We start from the raw sequence: 18,543 nt of genomic DNA, 5'->3' as shown, positions 1-18,543 counted from the left end.
AACACAACCACTTAGGTAGGGTTAGGAAATGGTCGTGGTTGACTCTAACTTCACTGACTCCACTTATGTGACTAACGGCTCAGGTGACTCACGGGATTGATGATAACAACTGATGACGTAGGAGACAAAAAAAGTCAACATTACTTTTAGTTTCACACGGGACACGTACAGCAGTCTCCTGGTTGAAAATCGTGTGTCTGTTTGACCTTGTTCACCACCCCTCCCGCCCATAGAGAACTTTCACGCTATTAATACTACGTCACTTGCTCTGACCATCGAATAACGCTGTGGGTAGGTTTACATTGGAGTTAGTTGAAGCCCGGTTCGTCACAAACTGTTGCTAAAGGGTAGCTCCGTGCGTCTGGTTCCCAATGCCGAGGGGTGCTGCACAATCTGTGGTGTTTAACGAGTTGGGAGTGAGACCGGGATGCTGGTAGAGGTGACTGAGCTGCAGTCCCACTGCCAGTGGTTTTGAAGCTCAGTCGGGGCCGAATTGTCCACAAAGGTTTCCTCCACCCAAAAACAAATGAACCTGGTAATCAAAACTGGTAAAAAAAACACTGAATAAAACAGTTCCTCATTTAAAGTTTGTGTTTCAATGTGTTGTCGCAAATATTTGCTCAGCATGTTTCTCTGAAAAACTTAAAATCAAGATATCAGATGACTGAAATCCTTCAACCAGTTAAATGATAATGTTAAAAACAACCAAGGACTTAAACGTGTACTGTAAAAATGTGGTTTAAACAGTATAAAAAGTCAGTTTATGACAGAACTTTTTGGCGCACAGATACGACTTAAGAGTAAGGGTAGTAGGAGTCGATTCACTGTCGATTCCGAGTTTTCAGTAGCTTCACTGTTGCATTGAAAATAAAAAAGTATACTGTAAATAAACAATGTAATGACACATATGATCTGCATGTAAAAGTGATCATACAAAGGTCACTGTACCCAGACCTTTACATCTGTTATTCAATTTCTCACTACTGTGACCAAATACATTTTTCTGTGTAATTTAAGCCACCATGCAGCATCTCTCTCTACAGTATGTTGGTGTCACGGGAGCCAGGCTGCAGTAACTTAAGTGTAACAATAAGCTTAATAGATTTTCTAAACCAGGGGTAAAAAAAGGCATAAATCATAGGGTTCAGACAGGAGTTGAAATAAAACAAACATATTACAAAGGCAACAGATGAGGTATTGAGCAAGGTGTCCTGGCCTGTTAGTGCAACACCAAAATATGGGCAGACGCATAATAGAAACACGACAATAACAACACCAAGAGTCCTGGCTGCTTTCATTTCAGATTTGTTAGCAGTTACTCTCCCTGAATACTGGAGAGTGATGGCTGCAATATGAGACCGCATGGCACGAGCCTGAGTCACAGCCACCACAAATACTCTCACATACAGAACTATGATGACAGAGACAGGACCAATAAAGGACAAAAAAAGATCTGCAAGTCCAGCAATGTAGTTAATGACAATAACACACTCTCCAGAGCAGGAATTATACTTGCCTGGTTGTTCCAGGTTATCCTTCAGCAGCAAACTGTGACAGAAAACAGAACATATCCAACACAGACAAACACCGATTGTAACTGTTTTTTGTGTGATTTTAGTGGGATAATGTAGGGGATCACAAATAGCTACATAGCGGTCAACAGATATGAGCACCATGGTTCCTACAGAGGCAGAGGTAATAATATAGTCTAAAATATTATACAGAATACACATGAGGTCACCGAGGAACCAGCAGCCATCTATTAGTACAATTTGAAAGGACATGAGGAGGCCCACGAAGAAATCTGAGACAGCCAGAGAGAGGAGGAGGAGGTTGGTGGGGGTCTGGAGCTGCCTGGAGAGATAAGAGAGCAACATGCTTATGATTATCTGTAGTATCAATTATCATATCAGCAGATAAAATCCATGAAACATCATTCCTTTACAGTCTGATATCTGGTAATTGTTCTGTTCTGTTCCATAAACCATTTCTTTCTGTAAAGCTACCAGTTTTATAAATTGATTAAATATTTGACTACTTGAAGTGAGAGATGGAGATGATGACCAGCAGGTTGAGAGTCACAGTGAGCAGAGAGATGGTGGACAGTAAAATGTAAGTGAGCATGGATACAGAGTGAGGACGCATGGTCTTCCTGCAGGAGGAGTTTAGTTGTGGAAAGCAAAGTTCCTCTTCAAGGGTTTTCATTCTCAGAAGGAGGAGGAGATGAGAAGCTGCTGAGCTCTGTCAGCCTTCTGCCTGAAGCTCTCTGTCATACAACTAATTTATCTCTTTTCTTCCTCCATATCCCTCCTTCCTCTTTGTCTATGGTGACAACTTTGTTTCAGCAGGAGTGACTTAACGTCTCTCTTCTTTAATTACTTTTTCATCTATCTTCATTACGCTTTTCTCTCTATTTCTCCTCCAATTTCTTTATTTTCCTTTCTTATAAAAAATTACAATTTTCTTCAAAGGGAGTCAAAAGGTGTATTTTGAGCTGTTCCTTAAATTCACTCACATAATCTGACAGTCAGCTATGCAGTGGTAGTGTGTTCAGCCCAATGTTTGAGACTTGTGTTTTGTTTTGGAAGTTACGATAGTGATGTTTGTCACATGTTTTCCGTGCTGACGATAAGTTGTTTTCATACGTGTTTTCATACATTTATGTACTTACTTTAAGCCCAACCATGATATTTTCCCTTAACATAACTAAGTGGTTTTCTTGCCCGATTCAAAGTCAGTGACCATGACGGTTTCCAAAGTCAGCGGCTTTGTTGCCCCCTGCTGGTACTGCCCGTTAATATAGGTGTGTTATATTCACATCTCTCTATCAAAAATGTATCCAATAGGTTACTAGGTAACTTGGATACAAAGGAAACTAGGTGGGTGCTGTCTTCCTGGACCTTTACAAAGCATTCAGTACTGTAAATCATAGCATTGTCGTCTCCAAACTTTCCAACTACAGTTTCTCTGAAAAAGCTCTTTCATGGTTCGAATCATATCTTCAAAAACCGTGAACACGGTGTCATCATCAACAATAAAACATCCTCTTTTTAAAAAAATTAAACTGGAATCCCACAGGGAATGGTGTTAGGACCGATGCTCTTTCGTATATACATAAACGACTATCCTGAATCATGTCTTGGGGCTGGTCCTCAGATGTATGTGGACGATACAGTCATATACGCTTATGGAAAAACAAGCTATTGCAGTTACAGACCAATTGTCAAAGCAACTGGAAGCAATAGCCTCTTTGCTTGAAAACTCATGTTTGACTCTTAATACAAAAAACCCAATCAGAGTCCATTTGTTTTTCCTCCAGAAGACAGCCCACATCAACTGAACTACATGTTAAGATCAACAGTCAGTTAATTAATCAAGTTTCTGAGGTCAAATATCTACCACTGCATAGCTGACGGTCAGATTACGTGAGTGACTTTATTGTCACTGATTATTTTTGAGAAGTAGGATTGTCTTGCTTCCCAAATGGCTTAATTGTTGGAAGAAATACAGTCCTCCATAATATCAAGATGAATATTTAGTATACTTCTACACCACCTACATTCAGCTCTACTTTCTCTTTGGGAGAAGAGTGTGTTCGTCTTTCCAGGGTGTCACTTTAGTATTGGACCTTTTATTCATTTTTTTCGGGTCCGCTGCATTAAGTATCAATCTTAGATTTAAGTTAAATACATAAACCATTTTGTGGATGGTAAAAGGTTCATTGAGCAGATAATTACAATGATTGCCCAGGACAATCTCTGAAAAGGCTGCCTTTGAAGAGTTACTAAAATGCAGTTTCCAGGTTATTTAAAGAATGTTTAAGAGTGGATAAAATGGATTAAAAAATGATGCAGCTATGATCAGATATATGGCCGTTTCATCAACTTGATTTATGGTTATGTTAAGGCCATAAGAGATCACCAGATCAAGAGTGTGTCCTTTAATGTGTGTGTGTAATGTGCTGAGAAGAAAGCAGCCTTAAACTGTATAAAAAGTCAGTTTATGACAGAACTTTTTTGCGGACAGACACAACTTAAGAAGTACGAGTAGATTTTTCAGTAGCTTCACTTTGCATTGAAAATGAAACAGTATATTGTACATACACAATGTAATGACACGTATGATCTGCATGTAAAAGTGATTATACAAAGGTCACTGTACCCAGACTTTTATCTGTTATTCAATTTCTCAACACCGTGACCAAATAAATGTTTTTGTCTAATTTCAGCCAACATGCAGCGTCCCTCTACAGTATGTTGGTGTCACAGGAGCCAGGCTGCAGTATCTTAAGTGTAACAATGAGCTTAATAGATTTTCGAAACCAGGGGTAAAAAAAGGCATAAATCACAGGGTTAAGACAGGAGTTGAAATAGAACAAACATATTACAAAGGCAGCAGATGAAGCATTGAGAAAGGTGTCCTGACCTGTAAGTGCAACACCAAAATATGGGCAGACGCATATTAGAAACACGACAATAACAACACCAAGAGTCCTGGCTGCTTTCATTTCAGATTTGTTAGCAGTTACTCTCCCTGAATACCGGAGAGTCACAGCTGCAATTTGAGACCGCATGGCACGAGCCTGATTCACAGCCACCACAAATACTCTCATATACAGAACTATGATGACAGTGACAGGACCAATAAAGGACAAAAAAAGATCTGAAATTCCAACAATGTAGTTAATGACAACAACACACTCTCCAGAGCAGGAATTATACCTGCCTGGTTGTTCAAGGTTATCCTTCAGCATCAAAATGTGACAGAAAGCAGAACATATCCAACACAGACAAACACACATCGTAACTGTTTTTTGTGTGACTTTAGAGGTATAATGTAGGGGATCACAAATAGCAATATAACGGTCAACAGATATAAGCACCATGGTTCCAATTGAGGCAGAGGTAATAATATAGTCCAGAACATAATACAGAATACACATGAGGTCACCGAGGAACCAGCAGCCATCTGTGAGCACAATTTGAAACGACATGAGGAGGCCCACGAAGAAATCTGAGACAGCCAGAGAGAGGAGGAGGAGGTTGGTGGGGATCTGGAGCTGCCTGGAGAGATAAGAGAGCAACATGCTTATCATTATCTGTAGCATCAATTATCATATCAGTTGATAAAATCCATTATTCCTTTACAGTCTGATCTGTTCTGTTCCATGAATCATTTCTTTCTGTACAGCTACAAGTTTTATAAATTGATAAAACATTTGACTACTTGAAGTGAGAGATGGAAATGATGACTAGCAGGTTGAGAGTCACAGTGAGCAGAGAGATGGAGGACAGTGAAATGTAAGTGAGCATGGATACAGAGTGAGGACGCATGGTCTTCCTGCAGGAGGAGTTGAGGAGTTGTGGAAAGCAAAGTTTATCGTCTTCAAGGGTTTTCATTTTCAGAAAGAGGAGGAGACGAGAAGCTTCTGAGCTCTGTCAGCTTTCTGTCTGAAGCTCTCCGTCATACAACTGATTTATCTCTTTTCTTCCTCCACATCCCTCCTTCCTCTTTCTCTCTGGTGACTACTTTGTTTCAGCAGGAGTGACTGAACTTCTCTCTTCTTTAATTACATTTTCATCTATCTTCATTCAGTCAACTATGCAGTGGTAGTGTGTTCAGCCCAATGTTTGAGACTGGTGTTTTGGTTTTGCACATTACGATAGTGATGTTCGTCACATTTTTTCTGTACTAACGATACGTTCTTTTCATATATTTACGTACTTATTTTAAGTCCAACCGTGACATTTTTTCCCTTAACCTAACTAACTGTTTTTTTTGCCTGACTCTAAGTCAGTGACCATGACGTTTTCCCAAGTCAGTGGCTTCGTTGCCTGCTGCTGGTACTGCACGTTAATATAGGTGTGTAATATTCACGTCTCTCTATTAAAAATGTATCCTATAGGATACTAGGTAACTTGGATACAAAGAAAACTAGCTGGGCGCAGTCTTCCTGGACCTTAAAAAAAAATTCAGTACTGTAAATCATAGCATTGATGTCTCCAAACTTTCCAACTACAGTTTCTCTGAAACAACCCTTTCATGGTTCGAATCATATCTTCAAAAACCGTGAACACGGTGTCATCATCAACAATAAAACATCCTCTTTTTTAAAAAGTAAAACTGAAATCCCACAGGGAATGGTGTTAGGACCGATGCTCTTTCGTCTATACATAAACGACTTCTCTGAATCTTGTCTTGGGGCTGGTCTTCAGATGTATGTGGACGATACATTCATCTACATGTTGGGACTCACCAGTCAAGAGGGTTGCAAAAGACCACATGAACTCAGTCACATGATCCTTGACCCATGGACTCAGCTCAGTAACCATTGGCTACTGTAGGATGATGACTCATTCACACATACTTGTGAAATTCACCCAGGACAAAAGCAGAGGGATGCCTTTGTTCTGTCTCTTTCTCTCTCTTCTTTCCCTTGGGCTTCCTCTTTCCCCGGGGCTGTCTTTCTTCTCCTCCTCAACCCCTGCTGACCTGCAGGCGGTTAGCTGCTGCTCTCCCCACCTAAGCTCTCTGATCTATGGCCCTGTTAGAAAACAGACATAGAAACACAAGGAACTTTCTTCTAAGCAGAAGACGCAAGAGCCTCCCTTTTTACCAGCTAACTTTAAGCAACAAGAGCTAGGAAGTTAGCACCAAGCTACCAAGCTGTAGAAACAGGACTGGACCAGTTTCCCTCCAATCTGCACGACTGGATTTGAGCACAGCAAGGACAACATCTTTGAGCCTGGAACCAATTTCTCCAGCCTGCTTTCTCCAACTCCTCCAACTTGGAATTGCAACTTTTTCCTCCATGGATTGGTAACGTACTGGGCTTACTTTAGCATTAGCAATTGCACATGGCTGAGCAAGACTATTCAACTTTGATTTCTGGAATGTACCTGTATGATATGTTTAATGTTATTTATTGAGTTTGATTGTTGTGATATTATTTGTAGTTAAGATATTTAGGTTGCTGGCTTTGCCACATCGGATGTCTTTAGTTTATGCTTCACATAGACAAGGTCTTGCATGCAAACTAACCATCTTTTCTAACCCACTGCATTATCTGACACACATTAAGATCACATACATAAACTGTGAATTAGTTTTAAACATAAACATACACATTCAGATAATCTCAACCCCCACATGACCCCCCCCCCCCCCCCCCTTTGTCCTTCCTGAGCACATGTGCTCCGAAGAACAAAGAGGCCATGTGGTAACATATTGGCGGCCATCTTTGATCCAGCTGTCTTTGTAGTTTTACAGTGCTCGCCATATTGTCTGTAGGCACATGCAGACATCTTGAGACAAATAGCCATCTTGTCTTTGTTTCTCTCTCTCCCTTTCTATCTCCCTCTCTCTCTCCCCCTTCCCCTGTTTTTCTTTCTTTTAAACAATGATAATTTAATTTAAGAGAGTAAAATGCTGTGTTTTAAGTTGTTTCTTGAAGTCCCTCACAGAATCTGACAGTCGGATATGCAGTGGTAATGTGTTCCATAGTTTTGGAGCATAAAGGCGTTAAAGGCTGCTTCAACAAGTTATTTTTCAATCCTTGGAACTGTTAATAGTCTAGAGTCTGATGATCATAGTGCCCGATCTGGAGTTTATTATGACAGACATTCTGCTATGTATGATGGTGCCATATCATTAAGAGCTGAAAAAACAATAAATTTTTTAAAAACTGATCCTGTAGGATACAGGCAGCCAATGTAGAGAGGCCAACACTGGAGTGATATGTTCTCTTCTTTTTGTTTTTTTTGTTGTACTCAAAGAGTATTTACACACTCACTCATTACTATCCAAACATCAGTATAATATTGACATATTGTCTTATAATGATGACTTTTATATTCTGTTAATTGATTGGGGGCACTCCATCCAATATTTAACGCTGTCCATTGATGGGGGGTTCTGAATTGAAGTTGCCATGACATAATGTGAAGTGCGGGAAGGGCCTCAAGTAATATTAAGTTACCTCTGGGCATTTGGCCAGCTTATGTCTTTTTGCTTTCCTGGACCTTGATTTCGGTACAACAGATGGAACGTGGGCACAATCTGAAGATTGTGCCCAAGACAAAAATCCAGTTCTGAGTTATTTATTGGTGTTTATTTGCAGAGGAATCATGAAGGGAGTTGCGAGCCCATGGCCACAGGGTGAATGTGAGTGTGGATGTGGCAGTGCTTGTGTCGGGCGACCGTAAGTGATTAATGGTAGTCAGTGTGTAGGAGCGTTAGAAACGTATACAATGCATGCACCCGTTCTTCTAGGGTGGATGCCATCGTTCCAGAAGAAAGAGCTGCTTGTCAAAGTTTTTTAAAAAGTCAAGAAGTTATTGTATATTGTACATACACAAGGCATATACACATATGATCTGCATGTAAAAATCATCTTACAAAGGTCACTGTAACCAGACTTTTACAGCTGTTATTCAATTTCTCACCACCGTGACCAAATACATGTTTCTGTCTAATTTCCTCCAACATGCAGCGTCCCTCTACAGTATATTGGTCTCACAAGAGCCAGGCTGAAGTATCTTAAGTGTAACAATGAGCTTAATAGATTTTCTAAACCAGGGGTAAAAAAAGGCATAGATCATAGGGTTAAGAAAGGAGTTGAAATAGAACAAACATATTACAAAGGCAGCAGATGAGGTATTGAGCAAGGTGTCCTGGCCTGTAAGTGTGACACAATAATATGGACAGAGGCATATTAAAAACACGACTACAACAACACCAAGAGTCCTGGCTGCTTTCATTTCAGATTTTTTAGCAGTTACTCTCACTGAACACTGGAGAGTGACAGCTGCAATATGAGACCGCATGGCACGAGCCTGAGTCACAGCCACCACAAATACTCTCATATAAAGAACTATGATGACAGAGACAGGACCAATAAAGGACAAAAAAACATCTACAAGTCCAGCAATGTAGTTAATGACAAAGACACACTCTCCAGAGCAGGAATTATACCTGCCTAGTTGTTCCAGGTTATCCTTCAGCATCAAAATGTGACAGAAAGCACCAAATATCCAACACAGACAAACACAGATCTGAACTGTTTTTTTTGTGACTTTAGTGGGATAATGTAGGGGATCACAAATAGCCACATAGCGGTCAACAGATATGAGCACCATATTTCCTATTGCGGCAGAGGTAATACTGTAGTCTATAACATAATACAGAATACACATGAGGTCACCGAGGAACCAGCAGCCATCAATGAGCACAATTTGAAAGCACATGAGGAGACCCACGAAGAAATCTGAGACAGCCAGAGAGAGGAGGATGATGTTGGTGGGGGTCTGGAGCTGCCTGGAGAGATAAGAGAACAACATGCTTATGATTATCTTTAGCATCAATTGTCATATCAGTAGATACAATCCATGACTGTAACATCATTCCTTTACACTCTGAGATCTGGTCAATTTTATGTAGTGTTCCATGAACCATTTCTTTCTGTACAGCTACCAGTTTTATACATATTTGACTACTTGAAGTGAGAGATGGAGATGATGACCAGCAGGTTGAGAGTCACAGTGACCAGAGAGATGGAGGAAAGTAAAATGTAAGTGAGCATGGATACAGAGTGAGGACGCATGGTCTTCCTGCAGGAGGAGTTGAGGAGTTGTGGAAAGCAAAGTTCATCTTCTTCAAGGGTTTTCATTCTCAGAAAGAGGAGGAGACAAGAAGCTGCTGAGCTCTGTCAGCTTTCTGTCTGAAGCTCTCTGTCATACAACTGATTTATCTCTTTTCTTCCTCCACATCCCTCCTTCCTCTTTCTCTCTGGTGACAACTTTCTTTCAGTAGGAGTGACTGAACTTTTCCCTCCATTTCGCCTCCCCTTCCCCTGTCTTTCATTCTTCTAAACAATGATATTTTAATCTAAGAGAGTAAAATGCTGTGTTTTGAGTTGTTTCTTGAAGTCACTCAAGGAATCTGACAGTCGGATATGCAGTGGTAGTGTTTTCCATAGTTTTGGAACATAAAGGTGTTAAAGACTGCTTCAGCAAGTTATTTTTAAGTCCTTGGAACTGTTAATAGTCTAGAGTCTGATGATCATAGTGCCTGATCTGGAGTTTATTATGACAGACATTCTGCTATGTATGAAGGTGCCATATAATTAAGAGCTGAAAAAACAATACATTTTTGAAAACTGATCCTGTAGGATACAGGCAGCCAATGTAGAGAGGCCAACACTGGAGTTATATGTTTTCTTCTTTTTGTTTTGTTTTAGTACTCAAAGAGTATTTACACACTCACTCATTACTATCCAAACATCAGTCAGGGTTCAGAGAAGGTCATAGCGCTGTTACTGCGGCCATGAAAGTTGTAAATGACATTATCAACGCATTGGATATTAAGCAACACTGTGTGTTTCTTTTTATGGACTTGTCCAAAGCTTTTGACACTCTGGATCATGATATTCTGATACAACGACTTGTTAATACTGGTTTCTCTCCTCATGCTGTAGGGTGGTTTGTCAACTAACTTACTGATAGGACCCAGGCTACACAGTTTGAGGGTCTTACATCTGAAGTCCTAACAGTCTGTAAGTGGGTCCCTCAGGGTTCAGTTCTGGGCCCACTTTTATTTTTATTTATTGTTTACATAAACTGCTTGGTTGATAAATTTAAAAATTCATCTTTCCATTTTTATGCAGATGACACTGTTATTTATTGTTGTGCAGCTACCCTCAGAATAGCTTTTGAGTATCAGCAAAATGCTTTTAACACAGTCCAAGCTCAGCTTTACCAACTGAAGCTTGTACTGAATGCAGAAAAAAAAAAACGTATGGTCTTTTCTAACTCTAGGAAGATGGAGTTGAATCAGAGAAATGTTACTACTCAAGGTCAACAAATTGAAGCAGTCTCCACATACAAATATTTGGGATTTTTAATTGATGACCACCTCTCTTTTAAACCTCACATACAGAGTTTGGTGAAAAAGTTGAAATTTAAGTTAGGTTTTTAATTTAGAAACAAGTCTTTTTTTCTCTTGATGTCAGACGGAAACTGGTCGGAGCGACGTTCTTGCCTGTTCTTGACTATGGTGATCTGCTTTACATGAATGCATCAGTCCATTGTCTCCATTTCTTGGATACTGTATATCATGGCGCTTTAAGGTTTGTTACAAACTGTAGAGCCCTCACTCATCACTGTATATTGCACTCCAAAGTAAATTGGCCTGCTCTGTCAATACGTCGGCCTAGCCATTGGTATGTTTTTATCTATAAGGCCATTCTGGGAAGACTCCCCTGCTATTTATTCGTCTTTCTAACCAGAAAACATGGCAATTATGGGTTACAATCTCAGGACACTATGCTTATGACTCTTCCCAGAGCTCGGAATGAGTTGGGAAAGAAGGCCTTTATGTTTTCTGCACCATCTGCATGGAATAACCTGCAAAATGAACTTAGAAATCCAGGACCTAGTCACTCTAAATTAATTTAAAGGCATGGTAAAATCTATAGAAACAGACTCTATCGATAATTGTATTTGTTTTGATTGATATAGGATTATATGGCTGCTCGCACTTTTACGGTATGGCACCTTTGAGCTGATCTATTGTTTTTTAATGTGCATAGGAAACTGTTTGTACTGTTTGCCATTCTTGGCCAGGTCGCTCTTGAAAAAGAGATTTTAATCTCAGTGAGTCTAAACCTGGTTAAATAAAGGTTAATGAAATGAAAAGTACTCTAGCTGCTGGATTTTGTATTTTATTGGGGGAGGACCCCAAAAACACCAACCCAAATTTATAAAAATGTTTTGCCTGTCATGTTTCCAGGGTTTTAATTGTAAAGACTGATTTTCTCGTGTTACCGATGTGCACACAGGCATACTTGGGTCACTAACCTAGCTTTGTCTTGATTTATTGTCATACTGTCTTATAATGATGACTTTCATATTCTGTTAACTGATTGGTGGGAACTCCATCCAATATTTGTCGCTGTCCGTTGATGGGGGGTTCTGAATTGAAGTTGCCATGGCATATTGTGAAGTGCGGGAAGGGCCTCAAGTAATATTAAGTGCCTCTGGGCATTTGGCCAGCTTATGTCTTTTTGCTTTCCTGGACCTTGATTTCGGTACAACAGTTGGAACGTGGGCACAATCTGAAGATTTACACGCAATAGACAAAAATGCAGTTCTGGTATTATTGGTGTTTATTTGCAGAGGAATCATGAAGGGAGTTGCGAGCCCATGGCCACAGGGTGAATGTGAGTGTGGATGTGGTAGTGCTTGTGTCGGGCGACCGGAAGTGATTAATGGTAGTCAGTGTGTAGGAGCATTAGAAACATATGAAATGCATGCACCCGTTCTTCTAGGGTGGAGGCCATCATTCCAGAAGAAAGAGCTGCTTGTCAAAGTTTTTTAAAAAGTCAAGAAGTTATTGTATATTGTACATACATAATGCATATACACATATGATCTGCATGTAAAAGGGATCATAAAAAGGTCACTGTACCCAGACTTTTACAGCTGTTATTCAATTTCTCACCACCGTGACCAAATACATGTTTCTGTCTAATTTCAGCCACCACGCAGCGTCTCTCTCTACAGTATGTTGGTGTCACAGGAGCCAGGCTGCAGTATCTTCAGTGTAACAATAAGCTTAATAGATTTTCTAAACCAGGGGTAAAAAAAGGCATATATCATAGGGTTAAGAAAGGAGTTGAAATAGTACAAACATATTACAATGGCAGCAGATGAGGTATTGAGCAAGGTGTCTTGGCCTGTAAGTGTGACACAATAATATGGACAGAGGCATATCAGAAACACGACAATAGCAACACCAAGAATCCTGGCTGCTTTCATTTCAGATTTTTTAGCAGTTACTCTCACTGAACACTGGAGAGTGACAGCTGCAATATGAGACCGCATGGCACGAGCCTGAGTCACAGCCACCACAAATATTCTCATATACAGAACTATGATGACAGAGACAGGACCAATAAAGGTCAAAAAAAAATCTGCAAGTCCAGCAATGTAGTTAATGACAATAACACACTCCCCTGAGCACGAATTATACCTGCCCGGTTCTTCCAGGTTATCCTTCAGCACCAAAATGTGACAGAGAGCAGCAAATATCCAACACAGACAAACACCAATATTAACATTTTTTTTTGTGACTTTAGTGGGATAATGTAGGGGATCACAAATAGCCACATAGCGGTCAACAGATATGAGCACCATGGTTCCTACAGAGGCAGAGGTAATACTATAATCTATAACATTATACATAATACACATGAGGTCACCGAGGAACCAGCAGCCTTCTATGAGCACAATTTGAAAACACATGATGAGGCCCACGAAGAAATCTGAGACAGCCAGAGAGAGGAGGAGGAGGTTGGTGGGTGTCTGGAGCTGCCTGGAGAGATAACAGAGCAACATGGTTATGATTATCTGTAGCATCAATTATCATATCAGCAGATAAAATCCATGACTGTAACATCATTCCTTGAACCATTTCTTTCTGTACAGCTACCAGTTATATAAATATTTGACTACTTGAAGTGGGAGATGGAGATGATGACCAGCAGGTTGAGAATCACAGTGAGCAGAGAGATGGAGGACAGTAATATGTAAGTGAGCATGGATGCAGAGTGAGGACGCATGGTCCTCCTGCAGGAGGAGTTGAGCAGTTGTGGAAAGCAGAGTTCATCTTCTTCAAGGGTTTTCATTCTCAGAAAAAGGAGGAGACGAGAAGCTGCTGAGCTCTGTCAGCTTTCTGTCTGAAGCTCTCCGTCATACAAGTGATTTATCTCTTTTCTTCCTCCACATCCCTCCTTCCTCCTTCCCTCTGGTGGCAACTTTCTTTCAGTAGGAGTGACTGAACTTTTCCCTCCATTTCACCTCCCCTTCCCCTGTCTTTCGTTTTTCTAAACAATGATAATTTAATCTAAAAGAGTAAAATGCTGTGTTTTAAGTTGTTTCTTGAAGTCACTCACAGAATCTGACAGTCGGATATGCAGTGGTAGTGTGTTCCATAGTTTTGGAACGTAAAGGCGTTAAAGACTGCATCAGCAAGTTATTTTTAAGTCCTTGGAACTGTTAATAATCTAGAGTCTAATGATCATAGTGCCCGATCTGGAGTTTAGTATGACAGACATTCTGCTATGTATGATGGTGCCATATCATTGAGAGCTGAAAAAACAATACATTTTTTAAAATCTGATCCTGTAGGATAAGGGCAGCCAATGTAGAGAGGCGAACAATGGAGTGATATGTTCTCTTCTTTTTGTTTTGTTTTACTACTCAAAGAGTATTTACACACTCACTCATTACTATCCAAACATCAGTCATGGTTCAGAAAAGGCCATGTTACTGCGGCCAAGAAAGTTGTAAATGACATTATTATCAATGCATTATACAACGACTTGTTAATACTGGTTTCTCTCCTCATGCTGTAGGGTGGTTTGTCAACTACCTTACTGATAGGACTCAGGCTACACAGTTTGAGGGTCTTACATCTGAAGTCCTAACAGTCTGTAAGGGGGTCCCTCAGGGTTCAGTCTGGGCCCACTTTTATTTTTATTTACTGTTTACATAAACTGCTTAGGTGATAATGTTAAAAATTAATCTTTCCATTTCTATGCAGATGACACTGTTATTTATTGTTGTGCAGCTACCCTCAGAATAGCTTTTGAGTATCAGCAAAATGCTTTTAACACAGTCCAAGCTCAGCTTTACCAAATTAAGCTTGTACTGAATGCTGAAAAAAACAAACTTATTGTCTTTTCTAACTCTAGGAAGATGGAGTTGAATCAGAGTAATGTTACTACTCAAGGTCAAACAATTGAAGCAGTCTCCACATACAAATACTTGGGATTTTTAATTGATGACCGCCTCTCTTTTAAACCTCACATACAGAGTCTGGTGAAAAATATGAAATTTAAGTTAGGTTTTTAATTTAGAAACAAGTCTTTTTTCTCTCTTGATGTCAGACAAAAACTGGTTGAAGCGACGTCCTTGCCTGTTCTTGACTATAGTGATCTGCTTTACATGAATGCATCAGTCCATTGTCTCCATATGTTGGATACTCTATATTATGGCGCTTTAAGGTTTGTTACAAACTGTAGAGCCCTCACTCATCTCTGTATATTGTACTCCAAAGTAAATTGGCCTCCTCTGTCAATACGTCGGCCTAGCCATTGGTATGTTTTTATCTATAAGGCCATTCTGGGTAGACTCCCCTGCTATTTATCCGTCTTTCTAACCAGAAAACATGGCAATTATGGGTTACAGTCTCAGGAAAGTCTGCTTATGACTCTTCCCAGAGCTCGGAATGAGTTGGGAAAGAAGGCCTTTATGTTTTCTGCACCATCTGCATGGAATAACCTGCAAAATGACCTTAAAAATCCAGGACCTAGTCACTCTAAATTAATTTAAAGGCATGGTGAAATCTATAGAAACAGACTCTATTGATATTTGTACTTGTTTTGATTGAAATAGGATTATATGGCTTCCCTGCACTTTTACGGTATGGCACCTTTGAGCTGATCTATTGTTTTTTTAATGTGTGTATAAGATAAGATAAGATAAGATAAGATAAGATGAACCTTTATTAATCCCCGGAGGGAAATTCAGGTGTCAAAGCAGCAACATCAGCAAACAGAGTGAAACACAGGAAAGGTAAAGGTATACAAAAATTATAAAAACAATAAATAGAGATATAAAAGATGAAAACTGTTTGTACTGTTTGCCATTCTTGGCCAGGTCGCTCTTGAAAAAGAGATTTTAATCTCAATGGGTCTAAACTTGGTTAAATAAACCATATAAACTAAATAAAGGTTAATGAAATGAAAAGTACTCTAGCTGCTGGATTTTGTATTTTATTGGGGGAGGACCCCAAAAGCACCATCCCAAAATAATGATTTTCTTTTGCCTGTGATGTTTCCAGGTTTTTAATTGAAAAGACTGATCTTCTTGTGTTACTGATGTGAACACAGTCCTACTTCGGTCACTAACATAGCTTTGTCTTGACTTATTGACATAATGTCTTATAATGATGACTTTCATATTCTATTATATGATTCGGGGAACTCCATCCAATATTTGTCGCTCTCCATTGATGGGGGTTCTGAATTGAAGTTGCCGTGGCATGTTGTAAAGTGCGGGAAGGGCCACCAAGTAATATTAAGTACCATTGGGCATTTGGCCAGCTTATGTCTTTTTGCTTTCCTGGACCTTGATTTCGGTACAACAGTTGGAACGTGGGCACAATCTGAAGATTTGCACGCAATAGACAAAAATACAGTTCTGGTTTTATTGGTGTTTATTTGCAGAGGAATCATGCAGGGAGTTGCGAGCCCATGGCCACAGGGTGAATGTGAATGTGGATGTGGTAGTGCTTGTGTCGGGTGACCGGATGTGATTAATGGTAGTCAGTGTGTAGGAGCGTTAGAAACGTAGGAAATGCATGCACCCATTCTTCTAGGGTGGATGCCATCGTTCTAGAAGAAAGAGCTGCTTGTCAAAGTTTTTTAAAAAGCCAAGAAGTTATTGTATATTGTACATACATAATGCATATACACATATGATCTGCATGTAAAAATGATCTTACAAAGGTCACTGTACCCAGACGTTTACAACTGTTATTCAATTTCTCACCACTGTGACCAAATGCATGTGTCTGTATAATTTCAGCCACCATGCAGCGTCTCTCTACAGTATGTTGGTGTCACAGGAGCCAGGCTGCAGTATCTTCAGTGTAACAATAAGCTTAATAGATTTTCTAAACCAGGGGTAAAAAAAGGCATATATCATAGGGTTAAGAAAGGAGTTGAAATAGTACAAACATATTACAATGGCAGCAGATGAGGCATTGAGAAAGGTGTCCTGGCCTGTAAGTGTGATACAATAATATGGACAGAGGCATATCAGAAACACGACAATAACAACACCAAGAGTCCTGGCTGCTTTCATTTCAGATTTGTTAGCAGTTACAGTCAATGAATACTGGAGAGTGATAGCTGCAATATGAGACCGCATGGCACGAGCCTGAGTCACAGCCACCACAAATACTCTCATATACAGAACTATGATGACAGTGACAGGACCAATAAAGGTCAAAAAAAAATCTACAAGTCCAGCAATGTAGTTAAGGAAAATAACACACTCCCCTGAGCATGAATTATACCTGCCTGGTTTTTCCAGGTTATCTTTCAGCATCAAAATATGAGAAAAAGCAGAAAATATCCAACACAGACAAACACAGATCTGAACTGTTTTTTTTGTGACTTTAGTGGGATAATATAGGGGATCACAAATAGCCACATAGCGGTCAACAGATATGAGCACCATATTTCCTACAGAGGCAGAGGTAACACTATAGTCTATAACATAATACAGAATACACATGAGGTCACCGAGGAACCAGCAGCCATCAATGAGCACAATTTGAAAGCACATGATGAGGCCCACGAAGAAATCTGAGACAGCCAGAGAGAGGAGGAGGAGGTTGGTGGGGGTCTGGAGCTGCCTGGAGAGATAACAGTGCAACATAGTTATGATTATCTGTAGCATCAATTATCATATCAGCAGATAAAATCCATGAATGAAACATCACTCCTTTACAGAATGAGATCTGGTCATTTTTGTGTTGTGTTACCAGAACCATTTCTTTCTGTATAGCTACCAGTTATATACATATTTGACTACTTGAAGTGGGAGATGGAGATGATGACCAGCAGGTTGAGAGTCACAGTGAGCAGAGAGATGGAGGACAGTAAAACGTAAGTAAGCATGGATACAGAGTGAGGACGCATGGTCCTCCTGCAGGAGGAGTTGAGGAGTTGTGGAAAGCAGAGTTCATCTTCTTCAAGGGTTTCCATTCTCAGAAAGAGGAGGAGACGAGAAGCTGCTGAGCTCTGTCAGCTTTCTGTCTGAAGCTCTCCGTCATACAACTGATTTATCTCTTTTCTTCCTCCATATCCCTCCTTCCTCTTTCTCTCTGGTGACAACTTTCTTTCAGTAGGAGTGACTGAACTTTTCCCTCCATTTCACCCCCCCTTCCCCTATCTTTCATTCGTTTAAACAATGATAATTTAATTTAAGAGAGTAAAATGCTGTGTTTTAAGTTGTTTCTTGAAGTCACTCTCAGAATCTGACAGTCGGATATGCAGTGTGTGTTTCATTGCTTTGGAGCATAAAGGTGTTAAAGGCTGTTTCAGCAAGTTATTTTTCAGTCCTTGGAACTGTTAATAGTCTAGAGTCTGATGATCACAGTGCCCGATCTGGAGTTTATTATGTATGATGGTGCCATATCATTAAGAGCTTTAAAAACAATAAATTTTTTAAAAACTGATCCTGTAGGATACAGGCAGCCAATATAGAGAGGCCAACACTGGAGTGAAATGTTTTCTTTTTCTTGTTTTTGTTAGTACTCTATCTGCTGGATTTTGTATTTTATTGGGGGAGGACCCCAAAAGCACCACCCCAAATTAATAAAATTTTAGCCTGTGATGTTTCCAGGTTTTTAATTGAAAAGACTGATCTTCTTGTGTTACCGGTGTGCACACAGGCCTACTTGGGTCACTAA

The 18,543-nt window shown here is 39.9% G+C and overlaps 4 protein-coding genes across 4 annotated transcripts; all 4 read right to left on the bottom strand.

The window, feature by feature from the left end:
- Positions 1-1,037: 1,037 nt before the first annotated feature.
- Positions 1,038-2,205, bottom strand: LOC141781953 (trace amine-associated receptor 13c-like). Its single transcript, XM_074657952.1, has 2 exons — positions 2,039-2,205; positions 1,038-1,854 (listed from the first exon to the last, which is right to left on the bottom strand). The coding sequence occupies exons 1-2, from the start codon at positions 2,203-2,205 to the stop codon at positions 1,038-1,040; spliced, it is 984 nt and encodes a 327-aa protein (XP_074514053.1).
- Positions 2,206-4,246: 2,041 nt separating this feature from the next.
- LOC141782346 (trace amine-associated receptor 13c-like) lies at positions 4,247-5,550 on the bottom strand. Its single transcript, XM_074658590.1, has 2 exons — positions 5,227-5,550; positions 4,247-5,063 (listed from the first exon to the last, which is right to left on the bottom strand). Exons 1-2 carry the CDS (start codon positions 5,397-5,399, stop codon positions 4,247-4,249), a joined length of 990 nt encoding a protein of 329 aa, XP_074514691.1. The 5' UTR covers positions 5,400-5,550.
- Positions 5,551-12,536: 6,986 nt separating this feature from the next.
- LOC141781952 (trace amine-associated receptor 13c-like) lies at positions 12,537-13,684 on the bottom strand. The gene is made up of 2 exons (XM_074657951.1): positions 13,512-13,684; positions 12,537-13,371 (listed from the first exon to the last, which is right to left on the bottom strand). The coding sequence occupies exons 1-2, from the start codon at positions 13,682-13,684 to the stop codon at positions 12,555-12,557; spliced, it is 990 nt and encodes a 329-aa protein (XP_074514052.1). The 3' UTR covers positions 12,537-12,554.
- A 2,983-nt stretch (positions 13,685-16,667) lies between these two features.
- Positions 16,668-17,836, bottom strand: LOC141782442 (trace amine-associated receptor 13c-like). The gene is made up of 2 exons (XM_074658817.1): positions 17,664-17,836; positions 16,668-17,484 (listed from the first exon to the last, which is right to left on the bottom strand). The coding sequence occupies exons 1-2, from the start codon at positions 17,834-17,836 to the stop codon at positions 16,668-16,670; spliced, it is 990 nt and encodes a 329-aa protein (XP_074514918.1).
- Positions 17,837-18,543: the final 707 nt, after the last annotated feature.

Source organism: Sebastes fasciatus, chromosome 14 (assembly GCF_043250625.1).
Source record: "Sebastes fasciatus isolate fSebFas1 chromosome 14, fSebFas1.pri, whole genome shotgun sequence".
Lineage (NCBI taxonomy): Eukaryota > Metazoa > Chordata > Actinopteri > Perciformes > Sebastidae > Sebastes > Sebastes fasciatus.
This window is presented reverse-complemented; position numbering and strand designations above follow the sequence as displayed.